A 23,192-nucleotide genomic window follows, 5' to 3' on the forward strand; every position below is an offset into this window, starting at 1 on the left:
AGCTAGCAGTACTTTAAGAGCCAAAAACATTATCACCAACACAACTAAAGCTACACTTAACACTACGCATCCTTCTATTCCCATGTTGCAGTATTCTTGTTGTGGGGTTTCCTGCCCTCAGGTAACTCGTAAGTTGGCTCCTATACAAAAGCTTCAGCTTGGCTGTTGCAGCTGCGTAGGGCCTTAAACTAGGGGCCTTAAATGTGACATCTGCACGCACAATCCTCAGAAATTTTCAGCCACAGACTGACACATCCTGTGTTTGCTCCTTCACATCAGATGTCTCAATAAAGATAAGTAACCCATTGGGTTTTTTTTCTTCATATCTGATTGTTATTGCTTAGGCTTGGTTTGTTGTAGCAATTTATAGCCGATGTCAGGTAAAATGGGTAAATGTCAATGCGTGTGCCAGATACCCCATAAAGACTCCCATAATCGGTGTGTTTTTTGCTTAGGCTGGGAGCACGACCATACTGCTTGCTCCATTTGTTAATCATTTGTGCAGAACACCTTACGCAGCCATCTGGCCGCTCTTAACCTCTGCTTAGAAAACCAACGCCTTAAGCGGTTAGCCCTAAGAATGGATCCTGCCTTGGAGGCCGCGTCGGAACCTCCACGTAAGAATGCCAAGTTTCCTATGCCTTCTGTCTGCCACTCCATTAAAGGATGCCCCGCCAGCTGCCGATTTAGGAGCTGAGGGACGCCCGGCGGAACGGTCTACTTCAGCGACTACCTTTTTGGAAGCTGTTGCTCAGCCGACTGGCACGTCCCCGGAGCCAACCTAGACCTCTGCTACTGTCAAGAACAAAAGGAAACCAGAATCTGTGGAGCCTCTGACTGGTATCCCACTTTTGGATAAGGTCCAGTCCCTCACCTCCCACTTCAAAGAGCTGTTACAGACAAAGGTAATAACTGCAGGGCGATTCCTTCAACTCCTGGGCTTAATGGCAGCAACCATCCCTATGCTCTCACTTGCCAGAATGCATATGCGCAAGCTACAGTCACACCTGAAGAAAAACATTGTCCCAGCACCAGAATCGCGTGGAACAATTAATACCTCTCCTTCCTCGTCTGTTGACAGAGATCAGCTGGTGGGTTCAACAAGTCCAGCAAACCCGGAGCTCCCACTACAGCCCACCCAGCCCCAACCCAGGTAATGCATACAGATGCCTCAGATTCAGGGTGAGATCCACATTGGCATCTTACAGGGTCTACCGAGACCCTTTCGGAGTCCGGTATGCCACGAAATTCGCAAAGTATTGAACCCGCGGATGTCTCTCCCTTGGATGGGTCTGGAGCCGCTGAGCAGGCACCGGCTTCTGAGGGGGTTTTCGGGCCTCAACATTTTTATATTAAACCGATACCATCAACAAAAACAAGGTCAAAAACAACTTCTATGTTTAAAAAACTGACGCATGAGCCACGTGCTCAGGCCCCTATGCCTAAAAAACAAATGATCAAAATGGCTGAGGATTTAATTACCTTGATCATGGGTTCCCAACCCCCCCTTGCTAAGCCTATACAAGGCACTGATTATATAACTTCAGATCAGGTTTCCATTTCTTCTGATTCCTCTTCTGTTCAGGAATTTTCTGTTCCACCTTATGAGGATTCTGATGCAGAGGAATCCATCCCATCTGCATCTCGTCCTGCGGATTACTCTTTTGGAGAAACTTTGCATACTTTAAGGGAACATTTTCATTATGAGAGTCAGAACTTCTCTGAATCAAAAAAGAGGCTTAGGGATTTCCTTCTTCCTCTTCCTCAGCATAGGCCTTTGGCAATACCTCCTGTATTAGACATTGTTGATGTTGTGTTCTCGGAATCCAGCATGGCTCCTGATTCCCTGCCTCCGGCTCCTAGTAAGCCAGACAGATATTACAGAGTTCCTGACTCCCACAAATATCTTTTCAAAAGTCCTGCTGCTGATCCTGAGACTATTTCTTAGGGTCCCAAGGGTGTTTAGGCTTCCACAGCCAAAAATCCTACCCCTTCTGATAGGGATTCCATGGCGCTAGATAGATGGGGTAAGAAGGTTTATACATCTGCAACCTTGCCAATCAGGGCTTTAAACTACCAGTTTCATATGCTTAAATATCAACAGCATGTTATGGGCTTACTGAAACAGAAAATTGTGTTGATTTCTGATTGTATGGAAAATAGAGTTACAGGATTTATTGCATTCAGCAGAACAGGTTGGAAGGCATACTTTGCAATGTGGTTTTGATTCCTTGGAGTCCTCTTGTAGGGCCACCGTTACTGGATCTGTGATAAGAAGGCATGCCTTGCTCAAGGAGCAAAATCTGCCTGATCATGTTGAAGCTAAATTGTTGGATGCCCCTTTACAGCATGATATTCTGTTTGGTAATAAGACAGAAGAGGTTTTAAAGAAAATGGAAGGAAAAGCTAAATCTATGCAAACTGTAAAATATTTCTTGCAAGTGCAGCCACCCAGGTTCAGTAGGCACTAGCCTACTAAAATTTAGTCCATTCCTGTGTCCAACAGAGCCACTCAGGGCAAACCCGGGCGCTCAAAAGGCTCCAGATATCAATCACAGGGATCTTACAGGTCAAAGCAATGGGGTGCCTCCACCTCCAAATCTGGAGGTAACAAAGCACAACCCTACAGTAAGCAGTCTCAATGACTTTCCTCTACCATCTCCAAGCACTTATCTTTTGGCAGCCCCCTTGGGGGGAAAACTAGCACTTCATGCTCAAAGTTGGCAGTTAATTACCCAGGACAAGTGGTTATTAAACATAGTGTCCCAGGGGTACAGGTTTAATTTCCATACTTTGCCAATTCCAAACGGATGGCTGGATCTGCCACAAAACCAGTGGGCAGAGGCCCAGAAACAAGTCATGTCCCTCACGGATATGGGGGTTATTCAACCAGTACCAGAAAAGGAAAAAGGACAAGGATTTTATTCAAGACTTTTCCTGGTACCCAGAAAAGACAATTCATGGCGTCCAATTCTGGACTTATCGATTCTGAGCACGTTCCTGGACATTCCAAAATTCAAAATGCTGACTTTACAACAGCTACTGCCTAGGCTAGGCAAGAATGCATGGTTAGTAACTTTAGACTTAAGAGGCATACCTGCATATCCCAATAAGGGAGTCTTGCAGAAGATGCCTCCACTTCAAAGCAGGTGTTTTGCATTACCAATTTTCTGCACTGCCCTTTGGCTTATCTACTGCACCCAGGGTCTTTACAAAAGGGCCTGGCATCAGTAGTTGTATTCTGCAGACAAACATTCATATATATCCGTATTTGGACGATTGTCTCATTCAGGCAGAGGACAAGAACACTCTACTTCAACATCTGGCGTTTGTAAAAAGGCTTCTAGCATGCCTACGGTAAACCATAAATGAAAAGAAATCACAACTGGTACCCTCTCAAATAATTACATTCCTGGGTGCAAGCTCTACAAGTGCCCAGATGGCTTACCTCACGCCAGACAAACCAATGCAATTGACAACATACTTCAAACAAATGGCAACAAAAACCCAGTTATCTGCAAGACAAATTATGCAGGCTTTGGGGTTCATGGCTTCCTGCATTCTACTTATTCCATATGCGAGACTGCATATGAGGAAACTTCAGTGGTACCTAAAAAGTTTATGGAGTCAACATTGTCACAGCCTGGAAACAATGATTCCTTTCATTCACTGCCTACAACAGGAGTTTCTTTGGTGGGCAGAGACATGTCACCAAGTGACTGTCGTTCACTGTACCCCCTGCTACCCAAACCCTAACTACAGACTCATCAGACTATGCTTGGGGGGCCCACCTGGCAGGGAGATGCATTCTGGGCAAATGGAGCCCAAAGTAAATGCATCTGCATATCAACCAGAAAGAAATGCTAGCTGTTCAGAATGCTCTGACAGCCTTCAAGGACTTACTTCATCCAGGCCAACTACTGTTAAAGACAGACAACACCACAGTTGTGGTACATAAGTAGGGGGGGGGTTACCCATTCCTACCCCCTTTGCAGACTAGCCATCGCCTTGTGGAACACAGCCTTGACTTACCAATGACATCTTCAAGCTCAATTCCTACCAGGAAAGCAAAATACTCTGGCAGACAACCTAAGCAGAAATCTTATGGACCCGCACAAATGGAAACTGGATCCACAAATCTTCAGCATGTTAACACAGAAATGGGGAAACCCAGACAAAGATCTATTTGCCTCTCAACAAAACTTTCAGTTGGACAAATTCTGCACAAGAACTCATCACAAAAAAGCATGGAAAGTGGATGCTCTATCCTTCAGCTGGAAAAACCTGTCAGTCTAAGCCTTTCCCCCTCTGCCTCTACCCTCCAAGGTCATACTAAAAGTCAGACAGGAAAAACCAAAAATGATTCTAATTGCTCCGGACTGGCCTTGCCAACACTGGTACCCGCTTCTAAGGAATATGTATGTCGCACCTTCCTCTGTGGTACCTGCCTCAAACACCTCCTCTACAGTCTCAGCAGAACTATCAAATTCTGCACACAATGCTCCAAACTCTGAATCTTGCATCATGGCTAATCAACTAATTATTCAAACCACATCTCTCATTAAACCTGTGATGGATGTAATTTTGGAAGCCAGAAGGCCTAGTACTAGAAAATCTTATGCTGATAAATGGAAGAGATTATGTGCTTTGAACCAAGCACAAGGAATAGACACAGCAAAGCCCAATATTCCACAGATTTTACAATACTTAACTGAGATACTTGACAAGGGCCTATCTTTTTCTTTAATAAAAATCCATGCCTCTGCCATCTTGGCTCATTACAACACAGAGCCTCCCCTCTTTTCTCATCCTCTGCTAAAACAGTATCTCAGAGGGGCCAAAAATTTAAGGCCTCCCAGGGGAACACCAACTCCTGCATGGGACCTCAATTTTGTGCTGGAAAAACTCACCCTGCCTCCTTTTGAACCAGCAGCTACTGCGGATATAAAATTTCTATCTTGGAAGACAGCTTTTCTTTTGGCAGTCACATCAGCTAGAAGGGTTTCAGAACTACAGGCTCTCATGGCAGTGGACCCTTTCATTATATTTTACCCGGACAGGGTGGCCCTCAGGACCAATCCTTCTTTTATGCCTAAGGTGGTATCCAGTGTGGCTCTTAACCAGACCATTCACCTACCAACATTTTTCCCAAATCCTCAGAACAAGGAGGAGCGGATTCTGCAGTCATTGGATGTACATAGACAACTAAGATTCTACTTAAACAGGACAAAATCTCTAAGAAAGTCTGAGCAACTACTGGTAGCATTTGCTGCAGGATCAGAGGGGAAGGCTATATCAAAGCAGACTATTTCTAAATGGATAAGCCACTGCATTTGTTTCTGCTATTTGCACCATGGTAAACCTGTGCCCAAGGGGATCAGATCCCATTCCACCAGGGCTGCCTCTACTTCAGCAGCTTTTCTCAGAGTTGTCCCTACCAAAAACATTCTAGAAGCTGCTACTTGGAGCTCTGTTCATACGTTCACAAAGGATTATCATTTACCTCTCTTCTCTAAATCCTGGGCAGGCTTTGCCACTGCAGTCCTGCAGGGCCTTATAGCTGCTCTTAATGCTGTTTAGTTCCATCCTCCCATCCATAGCTTTGAGATTCTGCCCAAATGTAATGACTGCACCAGTGAAACACGAAGAACATAGTACAGTTGTGTACACTTACCATAAATGTAGATGTTAGAGTGTATTCACTGTTGCAGTCCAGGTTACCCACCCGCCATCCCCCATTCTATACCTTTTCTTTCCTTCACTATACTCAAAAGCCTTTGTGGTCTATTTGCTTTTAGGTGAAGGTAAATTTTGTTTCTAAGGTGCATTTATATATTTACATTTTTTTATATATTTTTGCTCCCCATTTGGGGGGGCACCTGACATCTGAGGCAAGAAAAACTGATTAAAATGGCATTGGCTGCTTGTTTTATACCCCTGATGTCATGGAAGAGGAGACAGCAACCGACGCAGGACCCAAGACTTTGTTATTCAGGCTGACTGAGGGCAACTGGCCAGCAGATTACCCAAATGTAATGACTGCAACAGTGAATGCACTCTTAACATCTACATTTATGATAAGTGTACACAACTGTACTGTCTCTGGAGCATGTGCAGGATTCGCCAGGGCAGTCCTACAGGGCTTTGTAGAATCTTCTGCATCTGCCACTCTTTCTTCCAGCTAAGCTGTGGTACTCTTCCCCCAAGAGTACTGCAACATAGGAATAGAAAAAGACAGAATACGTGTGTAAAATCGTACCATAGCCATAGATGTCCTTCTCTTCCATGTTGCAGTATTCCTTATCACCCGCCAGTAACCCTATATATATATATATATATATATATATATATATCTGTGTGTGTGTGTAAAATAGAGAGATATATAGATAGAGGTAGAGATGTATAGATAGATATTGATATATAATGCATACATACATAACTGCAGAAGGAACCCAGGGTCCCATACCTGACACCACTGGCACCTCCTCCTACTGGGCCTTCTACTCTACCTGCTGAGCTTCAAGTTCTGATGCTTGTGCATTCAGATGTCACATTTAAGGCTCCTGGTTTATGGCACCATGTATGACGTCCCACGCAGCTGCAACAACCAGGCTGAAGCTTTTGTATAGGAGCCGACATACGAGTTGCCTGAGGGCCGAAAATCCCACAACAAGAATACTGCAACATGGAAGAGGAGGACATCTGTGGTTATGTTAAGATTTTATACAACTATTGTTTATCTCCACCCCACACTATCACATCTGCTGGGTATTTTCTGTACTTTCTACCTTGTTGCTAAGGCCTGGAACTCCTTACCTGTATCCATTGAGTCAGTGCCCTCCCTTTCATCCTTCAAAACCATTCTGAAAGACTTCGTAGCCAAAATCTGACTCTGTTCTAGCTCAACACCAGGATAAACTTTATCCCTAAATGGACAAATACCTATTCATACCTCGCATCTCATTTTTCTCCCTTCACTCACTCGCTTCTGTCAGTGTTTCCCTTCTCGCTAAGTATACCATAAGCCTGCTGTTCCCTCATTTCTTATTGCAATTCCTGTTTGTATTGTACTAACCTGTATTTAATTTCTTTCTGAACAGAAAAAAATTTCTCTAGTCATTGTTATTGACTTGTATCTACTCTTAACCAATGCTTTCATTTTGCGTCTAATTTGGAATAATAATTTAAAGGCTTGGAAAACATTTTATGAATATTAATTTTAATACTTTGGAGCTTTTCTCCTTGGACCTTTGCTGAAAATGGACTCTATCCAGGTTGACTTTCTTGGTAATCAAATGTCAGGAAATACCCTCAGCTACAAAACATGGTGCAATTTGGGGAGATGAGTGGCCTCCTCAAGCACTACGGGACTCCATTTCTCCTCAGGCTCTGACTGTAGATACTTGAAGACGATGTGGCAGACTGACCACATTATTGTTCCACCACTAGCACCTGGCAAACATTCTGCTTCTGAACAGACTTTATTTTGAAGAAAGCAGCTATCTATGGAATTTACTGATTCAGACTAGGCTTGTGCTGCCCAGAGCCAGCTGTTGCTCTGCTCTTACCAGTGAAGAGTGCTTATCCCTGGGTTCCCATAATGGCAACACTGAATTTAATGCTGGTTTCAGAAACCCTTCAGATGGTGGGTGGTGAAGAGTGCTGCAGTTCTGAAATGCACTTGGGTCTGTTAAGAGTAGAATGGAAGTGCGATGATTATTCCCTGTTGTACAGATACCATTTAGAGCACTTCTTTAGAGCCTGATGTGCAACTAGCACAACTTAAACATAGCTATAAACTTTGCTCCACAGCTGCTCAGTAAAACTTAGCTGGTTGTGACAATTGTTGGCCTTAACAGCATAAGGTAAATGTGCAATGCTGTCTGTGGTAGTAGCCAACTGTGTCTTGTATGTGATTTTGTGTTAATGGTGCAGATCCTCAGACTATACTTGTCGCATATTAACTGTTGACTGAGATGGAATTTTTTTAACTAACTTGGCCTGTAGAACAATTTTGCCACTAGAAAGTGTGTAGGTCTAAACATAAGTGTAGAGTAGGATACCTTGCACAGCAGTTATTCAATGTTTTAGACCGTAATTTAGAAAAGTGGCACAGATAGCTGAATGTTAAAATTGTATCACAGCTGAGTAAATAATAACAATTGAAAGAGATCTAACCTTGCCCATATGACCAAGAATGAGATGTTGGCCAGTGTGGGTACTTGTGTAAGATTGAGTTCATTGAACCCAGGCAGCAACTGTGAAAGCAGAACATAACAGCAAACCGACTCTTAGCTGGCGGGTGAGCTCCGTGTTGGCAGAATCGAAGACCGTAGAGTAGAAGGATCAGAGCATGGAAGGTGGGGCAGCTGAGAGCTGGAACCCCCTTGTGCAAAGGGCTTGAAACCGAGAGGTACCAAGTCCTAGGCGACAATGAAAGTGTCCTCATGAAAGAAGTGATTATTTCCTGCTTAGAGGTTCATGAGTACTGGGGTGAAAAAACAGTCCGCCACCAGTTCCAAGATCAGTACTACATTACTACTTTAGTTTAAAGGGGAGGATTATTTTGTCTTGTTTGTGCAACTGAACGTGTTTAGAGTCCGCACCAAGTACATGAGATACACTAGGTGAAGTTTTCAACTCCTGTGCTCACAGGTAAAGCATGTGGATGGTTTGTCAAAAATGTTTGTCTTATGTGGAGTTTTGGAAACCAAGAATGTTTTTTTCCTTTGGATATTTTTAAACTTGCAACTGAATTTAAAAAAAAAAAAACGTTTAAAGAGCGTGGGGGGGGGAGCAGAAGTCAATATTGGTGATTTCATTGAAGAAATAAGTGCTTATTTCCTTAGTTGTGCAAGCTGATGTCAAGTTACTACTGTTGAAATGTTGGAAGAACTTTTTTGAGAAGGGAGCAACCTCCAAGTTCATTACTTCTGTATATGAGAGCCTTCTTAATTGAGTGTAACTTTGCTGTAGAAATTGGCAAACCAGCTGACTGTGTCTAGCCAACAAGGCACAGTGCACAAGAAAGATGCAACCAGATGTACATAGTTTGGGAACAAACCAGTACTTGAAGTATACCCGGAGTTGTTGGGGTTAAATGTTTCTGGTGTAACCAAGTGGGGCATGCATGGCCAAGATGTCCGCAGTGACATGGGTGGAGAACAAAAAACATGCAAGGATATTAAGAGGTAGCAACATGGTAGCAGTGGTTTTTTTTGAAGCTGCTGCTGCTACATATTATTGCAGGTGAAGTATAAAGAAACTGTTAAGTGGGATATTATGCAAGACCTGACTGTTAAGCTTGTTGCCATTGGAAGGGAGCATTACCTGCCCAGGCAGTCTTGTTTCAGTTAGGGTCATGGAAGAGATGCATTTTTAGTTACTATTGGTAAGGGTCCAGCAGGACTCTGTTTCCAGGCAGAGCAGGTTGCAGTGTTAAATAACATCACAACAGACGTCATTTGTAATTACTTTGATACAGTACCCGATTTACACAAGTTGCATGGAGGGAGTCATGTGGGAAAGGCAGCAGGGGAGACGCATCAAATACGCTTGCAACAGAGGCTGTTAAGGTGGCTACTTAAGGGAGAGAGCAGCAAAAAGCCACAGCTGACAGAAGCTGCTAGACCACTTGTGGAAGCAATAGTTGGTGGCAGTAGTTCTTGGTGTGAGGCACAGGTGTAGAAAAATAACTCGACTTCTACTGAAAAGTGGAACTAAGGATTAAAAAAAAAGTTAACTCTGGTAGAGAGCTCTTGCACTCAGTCTTAACTTGAGGAAGATTGCCAGAGTGGCTCATTATCCTAAAAGGAAGGGAGGAGGATTTACTAGAACAAAATTGTTGTAGAGAAAGTGGATTCCTGAGGAGAGGCATGAGGAAGAAGTTGTACAGCAGCAGGCAGTCCAGAGGGCTTACCCAGCAGGTGATACTTGCTGTAGCTCATGATATACTTTTTCTTGGCTATATGAGCAGAAAGCACATAGATAAGGCTTGCGCAGAATTTTTATTGAACAGGCATTGCAAAAGATGTGAAATAGTGCCACAGAGCTTGTGAACGTTGTCAAATAGTTGATAAAGCAGGAGATCAAGATAGAGAGAACCTGACCAGTGCAACATCATGTGGATACTGACAGATGGAGCAAGAAATGGCTGGCAGGAGTGGCATACCCTCTTATCAGAAATACAGAGCACCTTTCACAGGGGAGTGGGTGAGTGCAGCTTGTGTTGTACCTTCACACGAGGTTGTGTGCCTTGAGGGTTTTTCAGGAATTGTCTTAAGATTTTTAAAGAAACAGAAATCTAGAGAAGTGCCATTTAAGTTCACACAAGTATACAATTACAGAGGAGAAATGGAACATGCCAGATGAAGCTTGCAGCTGCCGTAATGTATAGAAAGCTGTAATTAAGCTGTGTTAAAATGAGTAGCACTGCTTTTGCTTTAATTGAAAGTGCAGTGCCCCTGTTTTCTCAGTTATGTGCATATTTGCAGTGCATTTTGAAATGATCCTTGAAGTCAGGAAGAATGCATTATTTGCCGCCCCCATGACTCTGTAAACCTTTTACATTCAGATTGACGAAAAACAGGCAGGTACTACCTGAGATGCTGGCAGAACTACCTTTTCTGTGTCTTCCTTCATTCTGAAGTCTGTACAGGTGGGCCGCTTTCCTGGTCAGAGCTCAAGCTTGGATGATCCATTGCCTGAGAAATTGTGCAACTGCTGTTTGGACTTGCCAGTCAGAGGTAGATAGAAAATCAAGTGTATCTTTATATATTTCATTGCATAGTTCCAGATAAAAAATTGATCAGAAGATTATGTAGTAACAACAGTACTTGTATTTTCTCAGATACCATTAAGCAGGCAAGCTACACATTGGTACTCTATAAAATCAGGAAAAACGAGCATTTTTATAAGCAGATAACTAAATACAACCCAGTGTGACTTAAGGACTCAGTTCAATTGATGACAAATGGAATTATCAGAAAGGAATGTCCAAGAAAACTTTCCCCGATTTGTGTCTGCATGAACTGTTTCTTCGTACATGTATTTAAAAGTTGAGATTCACCCAGTATTCTCGTTTCAAAGTAGGATTACAGTAATCTTCACATGTGGGACTCCAGTGTCATACCCTTCCTCCTCCTCATCCCACCTGCTTTAGCAGCACACCTGTGCTGCAAGAGGGATGTCATTCCATGTCTTCAGTACCTTCTTCCTGAAGTACAACAATTTGTATTTTGAAGTGAAAGACTTAAGCATGGTGAAGCCAGTGGTTTGGCTTTGCTTCCAGAGTACAGATAAGTACCGCTTTGAGGAAAACGTCTAGTAGCTTTAGGTTGTTTTTGGTGTTATGGATATAGAAGTAGGTTTCCTAAGGTTAATTGTTGCTTCTAGAAGACAATCTTGCCCAAAGACCGACTTGTGTTTTACACAGGGGTGACGCACAGTATTGGCTCTTTGTCCCCATTATGCTAGGTTCAACCAGAAGACTGAGTGAAGAGGTAAATTTCTCCAAGACTGTGTGAATCGGAAAAGGATGCACACCTTGTTCATGGCCACCATGGTTCAGCAAAGTCATCCCCATACTCTCTGCTCAAAAAACAAAAGAAATTCTCATAAGTTGAAAACCTATTCATTGAATCTGATGTTTGCTGCAGACTTTATGGTGTCTAGTCTAGTGAAACCCTTTTTAACTCCAAATTCAGAAGACTGGTTGGACCCATGTGATCACATACTTTAACAGCACATCCTCATCAGAATCCTGCAACAGTCAGTCTAGATGTCTTTATGGATGTCTAGTTCTGATGCCCATATTCTAGTAACTGAAGATGAAGGTTGTGTTCCCTAAGTTTTGGTACAAGAGGATGACAGTGATTTTAAAAAACAGAAACTGATGCCCACTTGGACTAAGACCTTTAATCTGAGCACCATATCTAAAAGCAGGGCAAAAGGTTCCAAGCCTGTAACTTCTGCCCTCATGTCTTAACTTGTGCTGAGTGGACAATCTTGCCATTCTTTTTCCCATGCCCCATCAGAAGACCTGATGAAGCTGGTTCAGGACTTTGTTCCTTTTCTCCAGGCACTTGAAGGAAATGGAAGTGTTCTTCAGTCCCCACCCTCCAAGGAATTGGACTTTGACTCTAAGGCAGAGTAACAGGACTGTGTGGAGGAAATGTTCTCCCTTAGCTGTTATTGAGACAGTGAGGGCACCTCATTCTCTGCCTAACCTTCCAAGCATTTCTCTAGTTAGGAAATCTCCCAATGAAAGGATTACTTCAAATAGGAGATGAAAGATTACTGTGATGTCCTGAGAAGGACCAGAAAACTTTTGGGTTTGCTAGCACCAAAACCCTTATATAGCTCTCTAATGATAAACTATGAACAATGCTTGCACTATTTCATCTTTGGAGCAAAATGTCCATCCCTCTGTTTCCAGGTCATCAGACTATTTTTCCAGGGTTTTATATTCCTGTGGTACCTGTACAACAGTTCTGTTGTGCATGAATTCTAGCAAAAGGTCTTCTGGGGCTCCAACCAAAGATGCCTTTCTTAGTGTTAGGGAAGGCAAAGTACTACTTTGAATTGGGCAGAAAGTTGGCACTGATTTCATGCTGGCTTTTAGGGCTCTAAATTGTCAAACTTGTATCTTAAAGGACCAGGAGACTCTTCTGTCCCAACTGAAGGTCAAAGATACCGAGGATGAATCCTTAGAGTGCTAGACTTGTGCAACCACCACTCCAGAGATGGCAAGCACTTTGAGCAGTTAATGCTTCATGCAGGGCAGTAGCAGTGTCATAAAGGAACATGCCTTAATGAGGACCCTTCCCTGCCCTGTAGTATTACACCTCAACTCATCCCATTAGAAAAGAAACTGTGTTTTTGGACAGCCTAATTTAATAGGTGTTTAAAAAAACAGAGGAAAGAGGGAAATTGGTGAGACTGAAACTGCAGATGTCCTCCTATTCTGCTCTTGCAATCCTTTACATGAGGGAGATTGCCTGCCAAGAGACCAGACTTCGGCCAGTATACACAACTCTTTAGTGCCCAGAGTATGCAGTATGTCAGGCATAGTCTGTCGGATGCAGGCTATATAAAAGTGACGTACGCATGCATCATCCTTGGATGATCTTTGCTGTTAGAATGTGTTTTCATGTATGTATGATCCGATCGCTGAAGAAACTTTGTATCAGATAAGTGCCCTGTTGGGGAATTCTTTTTCTTACATTTGATAGTGTATTAAGTCTGTTATCCAAGAAGGGCAAATATGAATGTCAGATTCCACATAAGGACAGCCATCAACAGTGCCTTTTCTGTCTTGGGCCTTTCCACAACCATAAGGCCTGTCCTGCCGGTCATTCATCCCAAAAACCTTACTGAATAGGCTTAATTCACTTTCCATATATCCAGAAAATCAGCAGCTAAAACTCCTCACCAAAAGGATGGAGGGTCCTTCGGGCTCAGAAGGCAGAGTCTCTCCCAAGACCGCCATTAGTCCGGAGATTCATTCAAGGCCATCCGACCCACAACAGTTATAACAGAGGCCACCTTGAAACAGGATAGCAGCACGTCCTTGTAGGTACCGCAGCCATCCACATGGGATGTCCATAGGGAACCCCAAGTTATTTCTGAAGCCCCCTGAGGGATCCTGACCACCCTTGTTTGAGAGGAGGAAGAGTCAGACATGGAGTGTAGGCCTGCATCTGGCCCACCGTTACTTCACAAAATGGATATGCCCAGCAAAATAAAACAAAAAAACTGGTTTCCCCTACTTCCGATCCTCAAAAGGATTGGCAGGCTCCCAAAGTATTTTCAGTGCTGTCTTGTCTCTCAGAACCCCCCAGGGGTTACAGTTCCTATATCCCCCTAGCCTACTCCACCTCAGAGGGTCAGAGAAGAATCCTCTTCTGAAGAGGATTACTCATCTAATGATGAGTCAGTAGCTTATTCATCCCAGGTCCTCCTCCCCACTAGACTGTGCCTCCCAGAAGAAGATTCTAATGAAACTGATCTTCCAGTAGAGGAGATTACCTTTAATGACACTTTGACTGGGGTGCCGGAACATTTCAAGTGGGAAAGCACTAAAATGACAGATATTCAAAAACGTTATGACCTACTGCAAGTGCACACTCCCAGTCCCTCTCCTGTTCACCCCATCCTTCCTGCCTTCATAGATGCGTTTGCATCTTCTAGCAAGACCCCCTGACTCAGCCTTTGGCACCTAAAAAACCCAGATTTTATAAGGTTCCTGCAGACTGTAAGCTTTTATTCAGAGCACCTTCAGCTGACCCATCAGTCGTCACTGTGTCCTCTGACAAACCCTCAAGGCTCCTTCCCTCTACCTCCCTGCTACCTTCTGACAAGGATAACAGGCTTTTGGAGAGAGTAGGCAAGAAAGTGTATACTTTATGGTCTGGAAGTTGCTTCCACCAGGGGTATCCCCCACCCAGCCAAAGAGCAACTACCACTGTTCCCATCGGTGCTACAAACACTTTTTGGATCAAGGTACCATCCAACTTGTCCCTGCCCATCAAAGAGGAAGAGGCTTCTATTCCAGATTATTCCTACTACCAAGGAAAGAAAGCCCCTGGAGACCCATTTTAGACTGCTTTCCTAAACACCTACCTGAAAGGTAACCTCTTTCAGGATGCTCAGCTTACAAACTTTATTTTCCCTGATCATACCTCAAGCCTTCATGGGTTCAGTAGACATAAAGGATGTTTATCTTCATATTCCTGTCCACCCCAGCTACAGGAGATATCCAAGATTCTCTGTGGCCTCTGGACACTTAGTTTTCTGCTTTGCCCTATGGACTTTCTACCTCCCCAAGGATTTTCACAGAGTGCTTAGCACTAGTGGTAGCATTCTGCAGACTGCAGGGCATCCAGATCTTCCCATATTTGGATCTTTTCAAAGTAGACTGTCCAGAGGTGCTACAGCAGGTCCTCCACGGTGTCATCTGCTTCCTTCTTTCCCTGGGATTCACTATAAATGACCAAAAATCAGCCCTCACCCCACCACAAGACCACATTTTCCTGGGATACAGGATTCAGACAGACCTCATGAAGGTTTCCCTCCCCACCATAGCTCACTGCATTATTTCAAGTGTCACTCCTCTGTCCCACATTTCAGCCAGGACCTTTCTCAGGATCCTTAGCTTTATGGCCTCCCACCAACCGATGCTCAGTCTGGCAAAAATGCACATGAGGAAATGGCAGTGGTACCTGAAATCGGTGGGGACTCGGCATGCACACTCGCTAGAGTTCCAAATTCCCCTTCACTACGTGAAGCGAGAAATAAATTGATGGATTCAACAGCTCTCTGCCAATCGAGGGCTCCTGCTCCATTCTGTCCCACCAGTACAGGAAATGTACACAGTCTCTTCACACACAGGCTAGGGAGCAGCCTTCGGTGCCATGAAAAGCGCAAGGCACCTGGTCACCCTCTCAAAGGAAAAAATCACATCAATATAAAAGAAGTGAGAGCACTACATTTGGCATTTGAGGCCTTTCAGTCTCTCCTCCTCACCCCAGGGCCCTTAAAGGTTCTAACAGGTACCACGACATTGATCTGATATGTAAACAAATGGGGGGAGACCAAGTTTTACCTCCTGTGCAGACTAGCTCTTAAGGTGTGGTAGCTAGGGCAGATTTCACACGCCCCTTCAGGCTATAGACATTCCCTCTAACATTGAATGTTGTGGGAGACGCTTTCAGCAGATCCAGAACACAACCCCGCGAATGGATGCTTCACAGGGACATGTTTTTGGGCATTGTCCATCAATGGGGTATTCCACAAGTGGATTTCTCTTTGCCTCCTCCATGAACAGACAGCTTCCTTGATTTTGTGCCACAGACCCACACCCCCTCTGTGGACCCCCTCAGCTTTTCATAAAGAGGAATGTTTCTGTATGTATTCCCTCCTCTGCCTGTCATCCCAAGAGTCCTGAAGATTCAGCAGGACAGACCAAAAATCTTGTTGGTGACCCCCTTTTAGCCAAGACAGCATTGGTTCCCCTTACTCCTAAATGTAGCCAAGGGCAGTCACCCCAAGTTACTCCACAAAGTAGACCTACTCGCACAACACAAGGTCACCCTCATTCACCCCCACTTGTCAGTTCTCCAGATGACACTGTTAGTGATGGGGCCTTAATTCCTTTCAGACACCTTTTTTCAGAAGACGTACACCGGGTGCTGCAGAAGCCAGGAAACCCAACACAAGGAAATCTTATTTATCCAAATGGGAAAAAAATTCTTTATGGTGTTTCTCATGTAATATGGACCAACTAACAGTGGATGTACCCACAGTCCTGTCATACCTGTATGAGTTGCTGGATGCTGGACTAACATATTCTTCAGTGAAAGTGCACATCAAGCATCTCTGCCTGTCTGTCTCTCTCACCTCCCTTGGCTTCCAGGTTTTGAAGCCAGACAATTCCTGAAAGGCGTCCTTCATATGAGGCCTTCCAGGCGACCAGCTCCACCTCCCTGAGATCTTAACTTAGCTTTGTAAAACTGACATTGGCTCCCCTTGAGCCAGCAGCTTCTGCTTCTAAAATTTTGCTTCTGGCAATCACATCTACCAGAAGGGTTTTGGAACTACAGGCCGTTATGGCTTCCCCTCCCTTCCAAGTCTTCCATAAGGGCAGTGTTTCTCTCCGCAGCAACCCCTCCCTTATGCCTATGGTGGTCAGTGAGTTATCACTAAACCAACAGATCCACCTTCCCACCTTTCCCTTCTCCCAAAACCTCTACAGAAAGAGGTCTGCACACTTTGGATATACACAGACTGGTCTATATTATGTATTAGAAGCTTCAAAATTTCAAACCTCATATGTTTGACAACATATGAGCGAAACTTGAAACCTCTAATATATAATTAAAAGGTTAAAAAAAAAAAACTCTCTGAGCAGGGGGACAAGCCCCCCTGCACCCCCTACTTAAATATACCAACTCAGAGACCGCACTTCAATGCAGAAAAGGGAAATTTTCCCATTCTGAGCATATGGAGCCGTTGCCTTTCACCTTCAAACTTTTCAAAGTTCAATCATATGGTGTCGACCATATGACATTCAAACTTTGAAACGTTCGGCAATTTAATAGGGACCCTACACAGCTTAGGTTTTATGTAGTCTAAACCAGAAGTATCTGGAAATCTGACCATTTGTAGGTCTCCTTTCACCGTAGAGCCCTATGACTTCCATCACTAAACGGACCATTTCCATCTGGATTTCTGAGGCTATCACCTTCTGCTATGAACACCATGGAAAGAGCCTCCCTCCTCAGTTACAGCTCATTCTACCAGAGCCATGGCTTCATCTGTCACCTTCTTCAAAGGATTGGACACAAATTCCATTTTGTAGACATCTACTTGGTCTTCAGTTAATAACTTTCACCAAACATTACAAACTGGACAACCTTTATAAATCTAGGGCAGGGCTTGCTAAGGCTGTTCTCCACAGCTTCCTGGAAAGCTGCTCTGCCCCTACGCTCCTCCCTCTCCTCCTTGTGAGCATTTGCATTCTCCCTCATGTAAAGAATACTGCAACAGCAGAGTAGGACAGAGATTAGTTGTGTGAAATCTTGCCGTAATGTTAGATGTTTTCTTTTTTGCAGTATTCTATCCCATCCTCCATCCCCTTGCATTTGTTCTTCCTTGGATGTACCTAGCCTACATACCTATTTCTCAAGATTTCTCCCTGGGGCACTCAGTTCTGAGGATGGTGCGTATGTCCCTTTTATAGCCTGTGTCCGATAGACTATGTACGAAGTACCACACACCCTGCGCACTAACTACTTGTTTGCTGGTCCACGTTTGGTTGCTTGGAAAGTGAACTTCCTCATGTACAGAATGCTGCAACGAATAAGAGGAGGACATCTAACATTAATGTAAGATTTTGCACAACTAATCTGTTTTCACTCCTGTACCAAATGCAGTGGAAACTACCCTACTTTAGCAGTTTGTTTTTTCTCCAGAGGTAAAACAAAGGCAGACTGGGTAAGAAAAGGTCAAATCAAGAGAGAGAGACGTACAGACCAAATGGTAAAGAATGCTCAGAGATGCCACAGATGCCACAAGTGAACAGCTGTGATTCAGCAAAGGTCTTCCCTTCCTCCCACGTCCTCCCTTAATGCACCTCCATTTCCCTGTCCTACCCAAATCATAAAATAGATGTGGGAGGATGTCACTAATACTTGATTGGGTGGGGGTCCTCCACAGTTGAAGACAAAAAATTGTCATCTTTGCAACACCTCATAAGTGTGCAGACACTGAAATTGGTAGTCAGCACTGTATAAAAGCTACCAATCTGTTCTTGGCTTGCAAGTGTTAAAGCAGTGTCATTCGGGGACAGATCAACAGCTCTTCAGTGCTGATCATGCAGCTTTAAAGCAAGCCAAGCAAAAGAGTTTAAGCTGGAGGGTACGGTCTGCGCTGTAGAAGTGATGCCTTGCAGTCCGTGCAGATACTGACTCTGAACTGTTTCTAATAGCCGTCGCACCTGCCCAGACAATTGCAAATGCTACTTGCAGGGACATATTGGCACCTCGTCTGTAGTGCTGATTGCATCCTCTAACAACTTTCTCTTAGAGTAGCTGTCCTCTTCACCTTACCCTTGTTATTGGTTTAACATAGTTCATCAACATATCCATTGTTCCACTATTCCTGGTAGATTGATTTTGATTAATTCCAGGGTCTAAAAAGACCATACTGTTTTGCAATTCTCTATGAAGTTTTGGTTCAGATTACCCCTCTCTTAAGAGCCAAGGTCTATTGCAAAGCACAAGATTTGGCACAATGACCGTCCTGTGGATGCTTGATGTAAGAGATGAAAGGACATTCCTTGGTAGTGTCCTTTATTAGACACTAAAGACTGTCCACCCTCCACTAACAGCATCACCAAGAGTGTGACTGTGAGCTTTGCAGACTGTTTTGCTCATAATATTAGAGTAACTGTGTGACAGTTGATACCATTCTGTCATTCTTTTGATGTCCTTATAGTGTTAAGCATTGTTATGTAATGCTATCAGTTAAGCAACTCTGCAGAAGTGTTAAGTCTAAGGAATAGAGTGCATTTTATTCATTGTGCTACACTGAAGGGAAGGACGGTTGGCAAGATGGTTAAAGCCGTTTACCTCACACATACGGAGTACTGGGTTTGATTCTGACCTTTGGGTATTGGTTATGGTTGTTAATATGCAAAATGATTGCTTAATATTAAGAGGGTTGGAATTTGGTATAATGATTATCACACGCAAGGTGCAGGACAGGGATTGATTCTCAAATGGGATAATTGGCTAGGCTTAAAGTATCCCACAAGGGCATTTTGTCCAGAACTGACATATGAACATATGGCTGTTTTGTCTTGTACAGAACAAGACTGTCTTACTGCTGTAGAATTTATTTGCTAGAAACTAGGTTAAAACAGTCCTGATTTTTGTGCTTGGTTGAAAATTTTGTGCAAGCCTTTTTTAATTCTGCATTTAATATTTTACTTTTTTCTATTTTGCAGCAATTGTATCAAACTTTAACAGATTATGATATTCGATTCTACATGTACGAGATTTTAAAGGTAGGTATGCTTTTCTCGTGCTTGTATACATTGTGGTTGAAAAGTACTAAGAAAACTCATTATGCAATAATGCAGTTTGTAGTTGTATTGCAAGACATGAGGCCAGCAAAAAAACACCTTTATTGAATTATCACTGTTGGCATAAGCAAGTTTACATTTATGTAAAAACGATCAAACTGTACTAACAAGTTCACATTTATAAACATCGTACTTCACATGTATTGCTATATAACATATAACCTAAGCAACATTACATAAATATTCAATTCCTGCCCCCCCCCCCCCTTTGTAAACAAGAAACATCTTTATTAAGCCATCACTTGCAACATGGGCAGTTATAGTTGAAAATCCACACTGATGCAATCCTAGTTGCAAACATTTTCCATCACAAACCATTCTGACGCACTCCCAGTTGCAAACATTATACATCACTTATAATCTTCACAATCTTTTTTAGTCAAGCATTACATAGCTCATTTAAGTCCTGCCTTCTTTTAAACCTCATTCCTCCCTTTTGTGTATTGTTTTCCACAATTACCATTTATTCCTATGTAGATGTTCATCGTGCATACAGCTGCAGTAATCACAGATGGGTTTTCAGCCGTCAGGCGGTCCCTCGGTCGTCCGAATTCCAAAGTCTTGGTCCGGCGTCGGTTGTCGTCGCTTACTCTTCTGACGTCAGTAAGGCCAGAGTATACAAGACACAGCCGATGCCATGTTCTTCAGTCTTTTTTGCCGCGCGGTGCCCGAAGCAGAAGCAGTTCGCAAGTGCCGGTCGGCCAGCTCCTGAATTACGAAAAAAAAAATGGAACCGAAGTCTTCTTTAAAGCTAAGTACCCCGTTGGGGAAACTTTCCTTGCCTCAGACCGATGTCAGAAAAAGTTAATAATTGTATTTCTTGTGGGAAGCAAATACCGCATAAGGATTTCCATTCCCTTTGCATACCTTGTTTGGGCCCAGACCACGACGTCTCGGGCTGTCGCTTTTGCACTACCTTCAATAAACGCACTATCAAGCGTCGGGCGGAGTTCGCCCAACACTACTTTGGTAAAGCTTTTGATTATAAAATGTCGTCGGACACTCCGACTACCGTTTTGTCCAAAAAACGAAAGGAAAAGGACCGACACGCGAGACCCGCGGTCCCCACCGAAACCACGCCAAAACAGGCTACACGTGGTCCGGTTCTCAGCGAGACGCCTTTGCAGTCCCTGACTACCGACGACACTCCTTTGGCGGTGTCCTCTGTACCCGAGACCGCTGGGTTCTCGGCCCTTTCCCAGACTACAACCGAAGCCCCTGCTAATGTCGAGCCTACTAATGTAGACAGGTCCACCTCCACCCATGGTGTATTTAGGCCCTCATCTTCTTTTTCAATAAAGGCTTTTACTAAAGCCAAAGCAGCCAGGCATCCCACGAGGCCTGTTGCACAGGGCCCATCTCCTGGACCCATGCCTAAGAAACAGATGCTTAAAATGGCTGAGGATTTAATTACTCTTATCAGAGGTTCTCAGCCCCCTCCTGACAAGAGACCCAGAGTGGAGGAAGAATCTCCCTCTTCTGATCAGGGATCCATTTTCAGAACATTCTGATGCAGAGGAACACTCTTACTCCCCTTTTGAGGATTCGGATGCAGAACAGTCCATTCCTTCTGTATCCCCTCCTGAGGATTTTTCTTTTGGGGAAACCTTGCACACTTTGAGGGAACACTTCCATTGGGAAGGCCAAGACTTTTCAGATTCCAAGAAAAGACTTAGGGAATTTCTTTGGTTACCTCAGCACAGACCTCTGGCTATACCCCATGTTTTGGATGTACTGGATGATGTCTATTCGGAGGCTTGCCTTAACCCTGATTCTCTGCTTCCTGCACCAGTAAAACCTGATAGGTACCCAGCTCTCACCAATTTCTCTACAAAGGCCATAATGCTGACCCTGAAACCATTTCACAAGGTCCCAAGGGATTAAAGGCCTCCACTGCCAAGAATCCACTCCCTGCAGAAAGGGAATCCAGATCTCTAGAAAGGTGGGGTAAAAAGGTATATACCTCGGCCACCCTAGCCATGAGGGCCTTAAACTGTCAGTTTCATATGCTTAAATATCAACAGTACCTGTTATCACAATTAAGGAACAAAATGTCTCAACCTGAACAACCAGATTTAAGAGAGTTACAGGATATGATGCATAGTGCGGAGCAAGTGGGTAAACACACCTTACAATGTGGTTGTGATGCCCTAGAGGCCTCCAGTAGAGCGGCTGCTACAGGATCAGTCATTCGCAGGCATGCCTGGCTTAGGGAACAAAATTTACCTGATCATGTGAAAGCTAAACTTCTTGATGCTCCTTTACAGAAGGATGTACTATTTGGTATTAATGCTCAGGAGATACTACGGAAAATGGAAGAAAAAGCCAAATCTATGCAAACTGTCAAGGCTTTCTTACAGGTCCAACCACCACGTTTTAGCAGAAATTGGCCTTCAAAAATCTGGTCCTTTTCAGCCACTGACAAGCCCCAAAGAGGTAGATACAGTCGCACAAGGGGCAGAGGGCAATCACAAGGATCATATAGAGGCAGACATTGGCAATCTCCAGCACCAAGACGTGGTGAAGACAGTGCACAACAATACAGGAAGCAAACCCAATGACTCCCTCATTTCCATGCCAAGCAAGTCTCAGCTGGCAGCACCTTTGGGAGGGAAACTAGCATTATTTGCAAGCAATTGGCATATTGTCACAGCAGACAAATGGATACTGGACATTATAAACAGAGGCTACAAATTTCAATTTCACACTCTTCCAAAAATGAGAGGCATGCCAAACCTGCCACAAAATCAAAGGGCAGAGGCACAACTGCAAATTTCAAAGCTCCTAAACATGAGAGCTATACAAAAGGTACCTACACACCAACAAGGTCAAGGTTTTTATTCAAGACTTTTTCTGGTACCAAGAAAAGGAACCGACTGGAGACCCATTTTGGACTTATCCATCCTAAACACATTCCTACTCGTACCAAAATTCAAGATGCTCACATTACAGCAACTTCTTCCCATGCTGGGCAAGGAGTTTTGGCTGGTAACATTGGACCTCAAGGAGGCATACCTGCATGTAATTGAAGTAATTGTTTTTATGTGGATTTATTCGCATTACTGTTCTAACAGCTATTCGTGCATTTTATTCCTGGTCAACTAATAAAGGAACTTCTGTTTTGTAACCGAGAAAGTTTTTTGTGTTCCAGACTAAGGACAAGTTTATTGGGATTCTAGTGCTTCTGCAAAACGTTTTATTGCATACCTGCATGTCCCAATCAGACAAAGCTGCAGAAGATACCTCAGATTCTTGCAGGTTCAATCCACTATCAATTCTCTGCATTGCCCTTTGGCTTATCTACTGCGCCCAGAGTATTCACAAAGTGCCTGGCATCAGTGATTGCCTACTGCAGACTTCAAGGGATACAAATTTACCCTTATCTGGACGACTGCCTGATCCAAGCGGATAGCAAACGCACACTATTGGAACATCTGGCATGTGTGACACGGTTACTGCTTTCTCTGGGATGTACCATCAACAAGGAGAAACCAAGGCTAACACCATCTCAGAAAATAACCTTCGTGGGTGCCAACTTGGACACAAA

General features: G+C 43.7%; 1 protein-coding gene across 1 annotated transcript in view; it reads left to right on the plus strand.

Annotated features, from left to right (window-relative positions):
• Nucleotides 1–23,192, plus strand: part of CSNK2A1 (casein kinase 2 alpha 1) — a 1,738,971-nt gene that overhangs the window by 966,338 nt on the left and 749,441 nt on the right. The window contains exon 7 of the mRNA XM_044090445.1: nucleotides 19,508–19,567. Coding sequence (XP_043946380.1) covers nucleotides 19,508–19,567 — 60 coding nt within the window. The remainder of the gene's footprint in view (nucleotides 1–19,507; nucleotides 19,568–23,192) is intronic.

Source organism: Protopterus annectens, chromosome 12.part0 (assembly GCF_019279795.1).
Source record: "Protopterus annectens isolate FY-2018-M chromosome 12.part0, PAN1.0, whole genome shotgun sequence".
Lineage (NCBI taxonomy): Eukaryota > Metazoa > Chordata > Ceratodontiformes > Protopteridae > Protopterus > Protopterus annectens.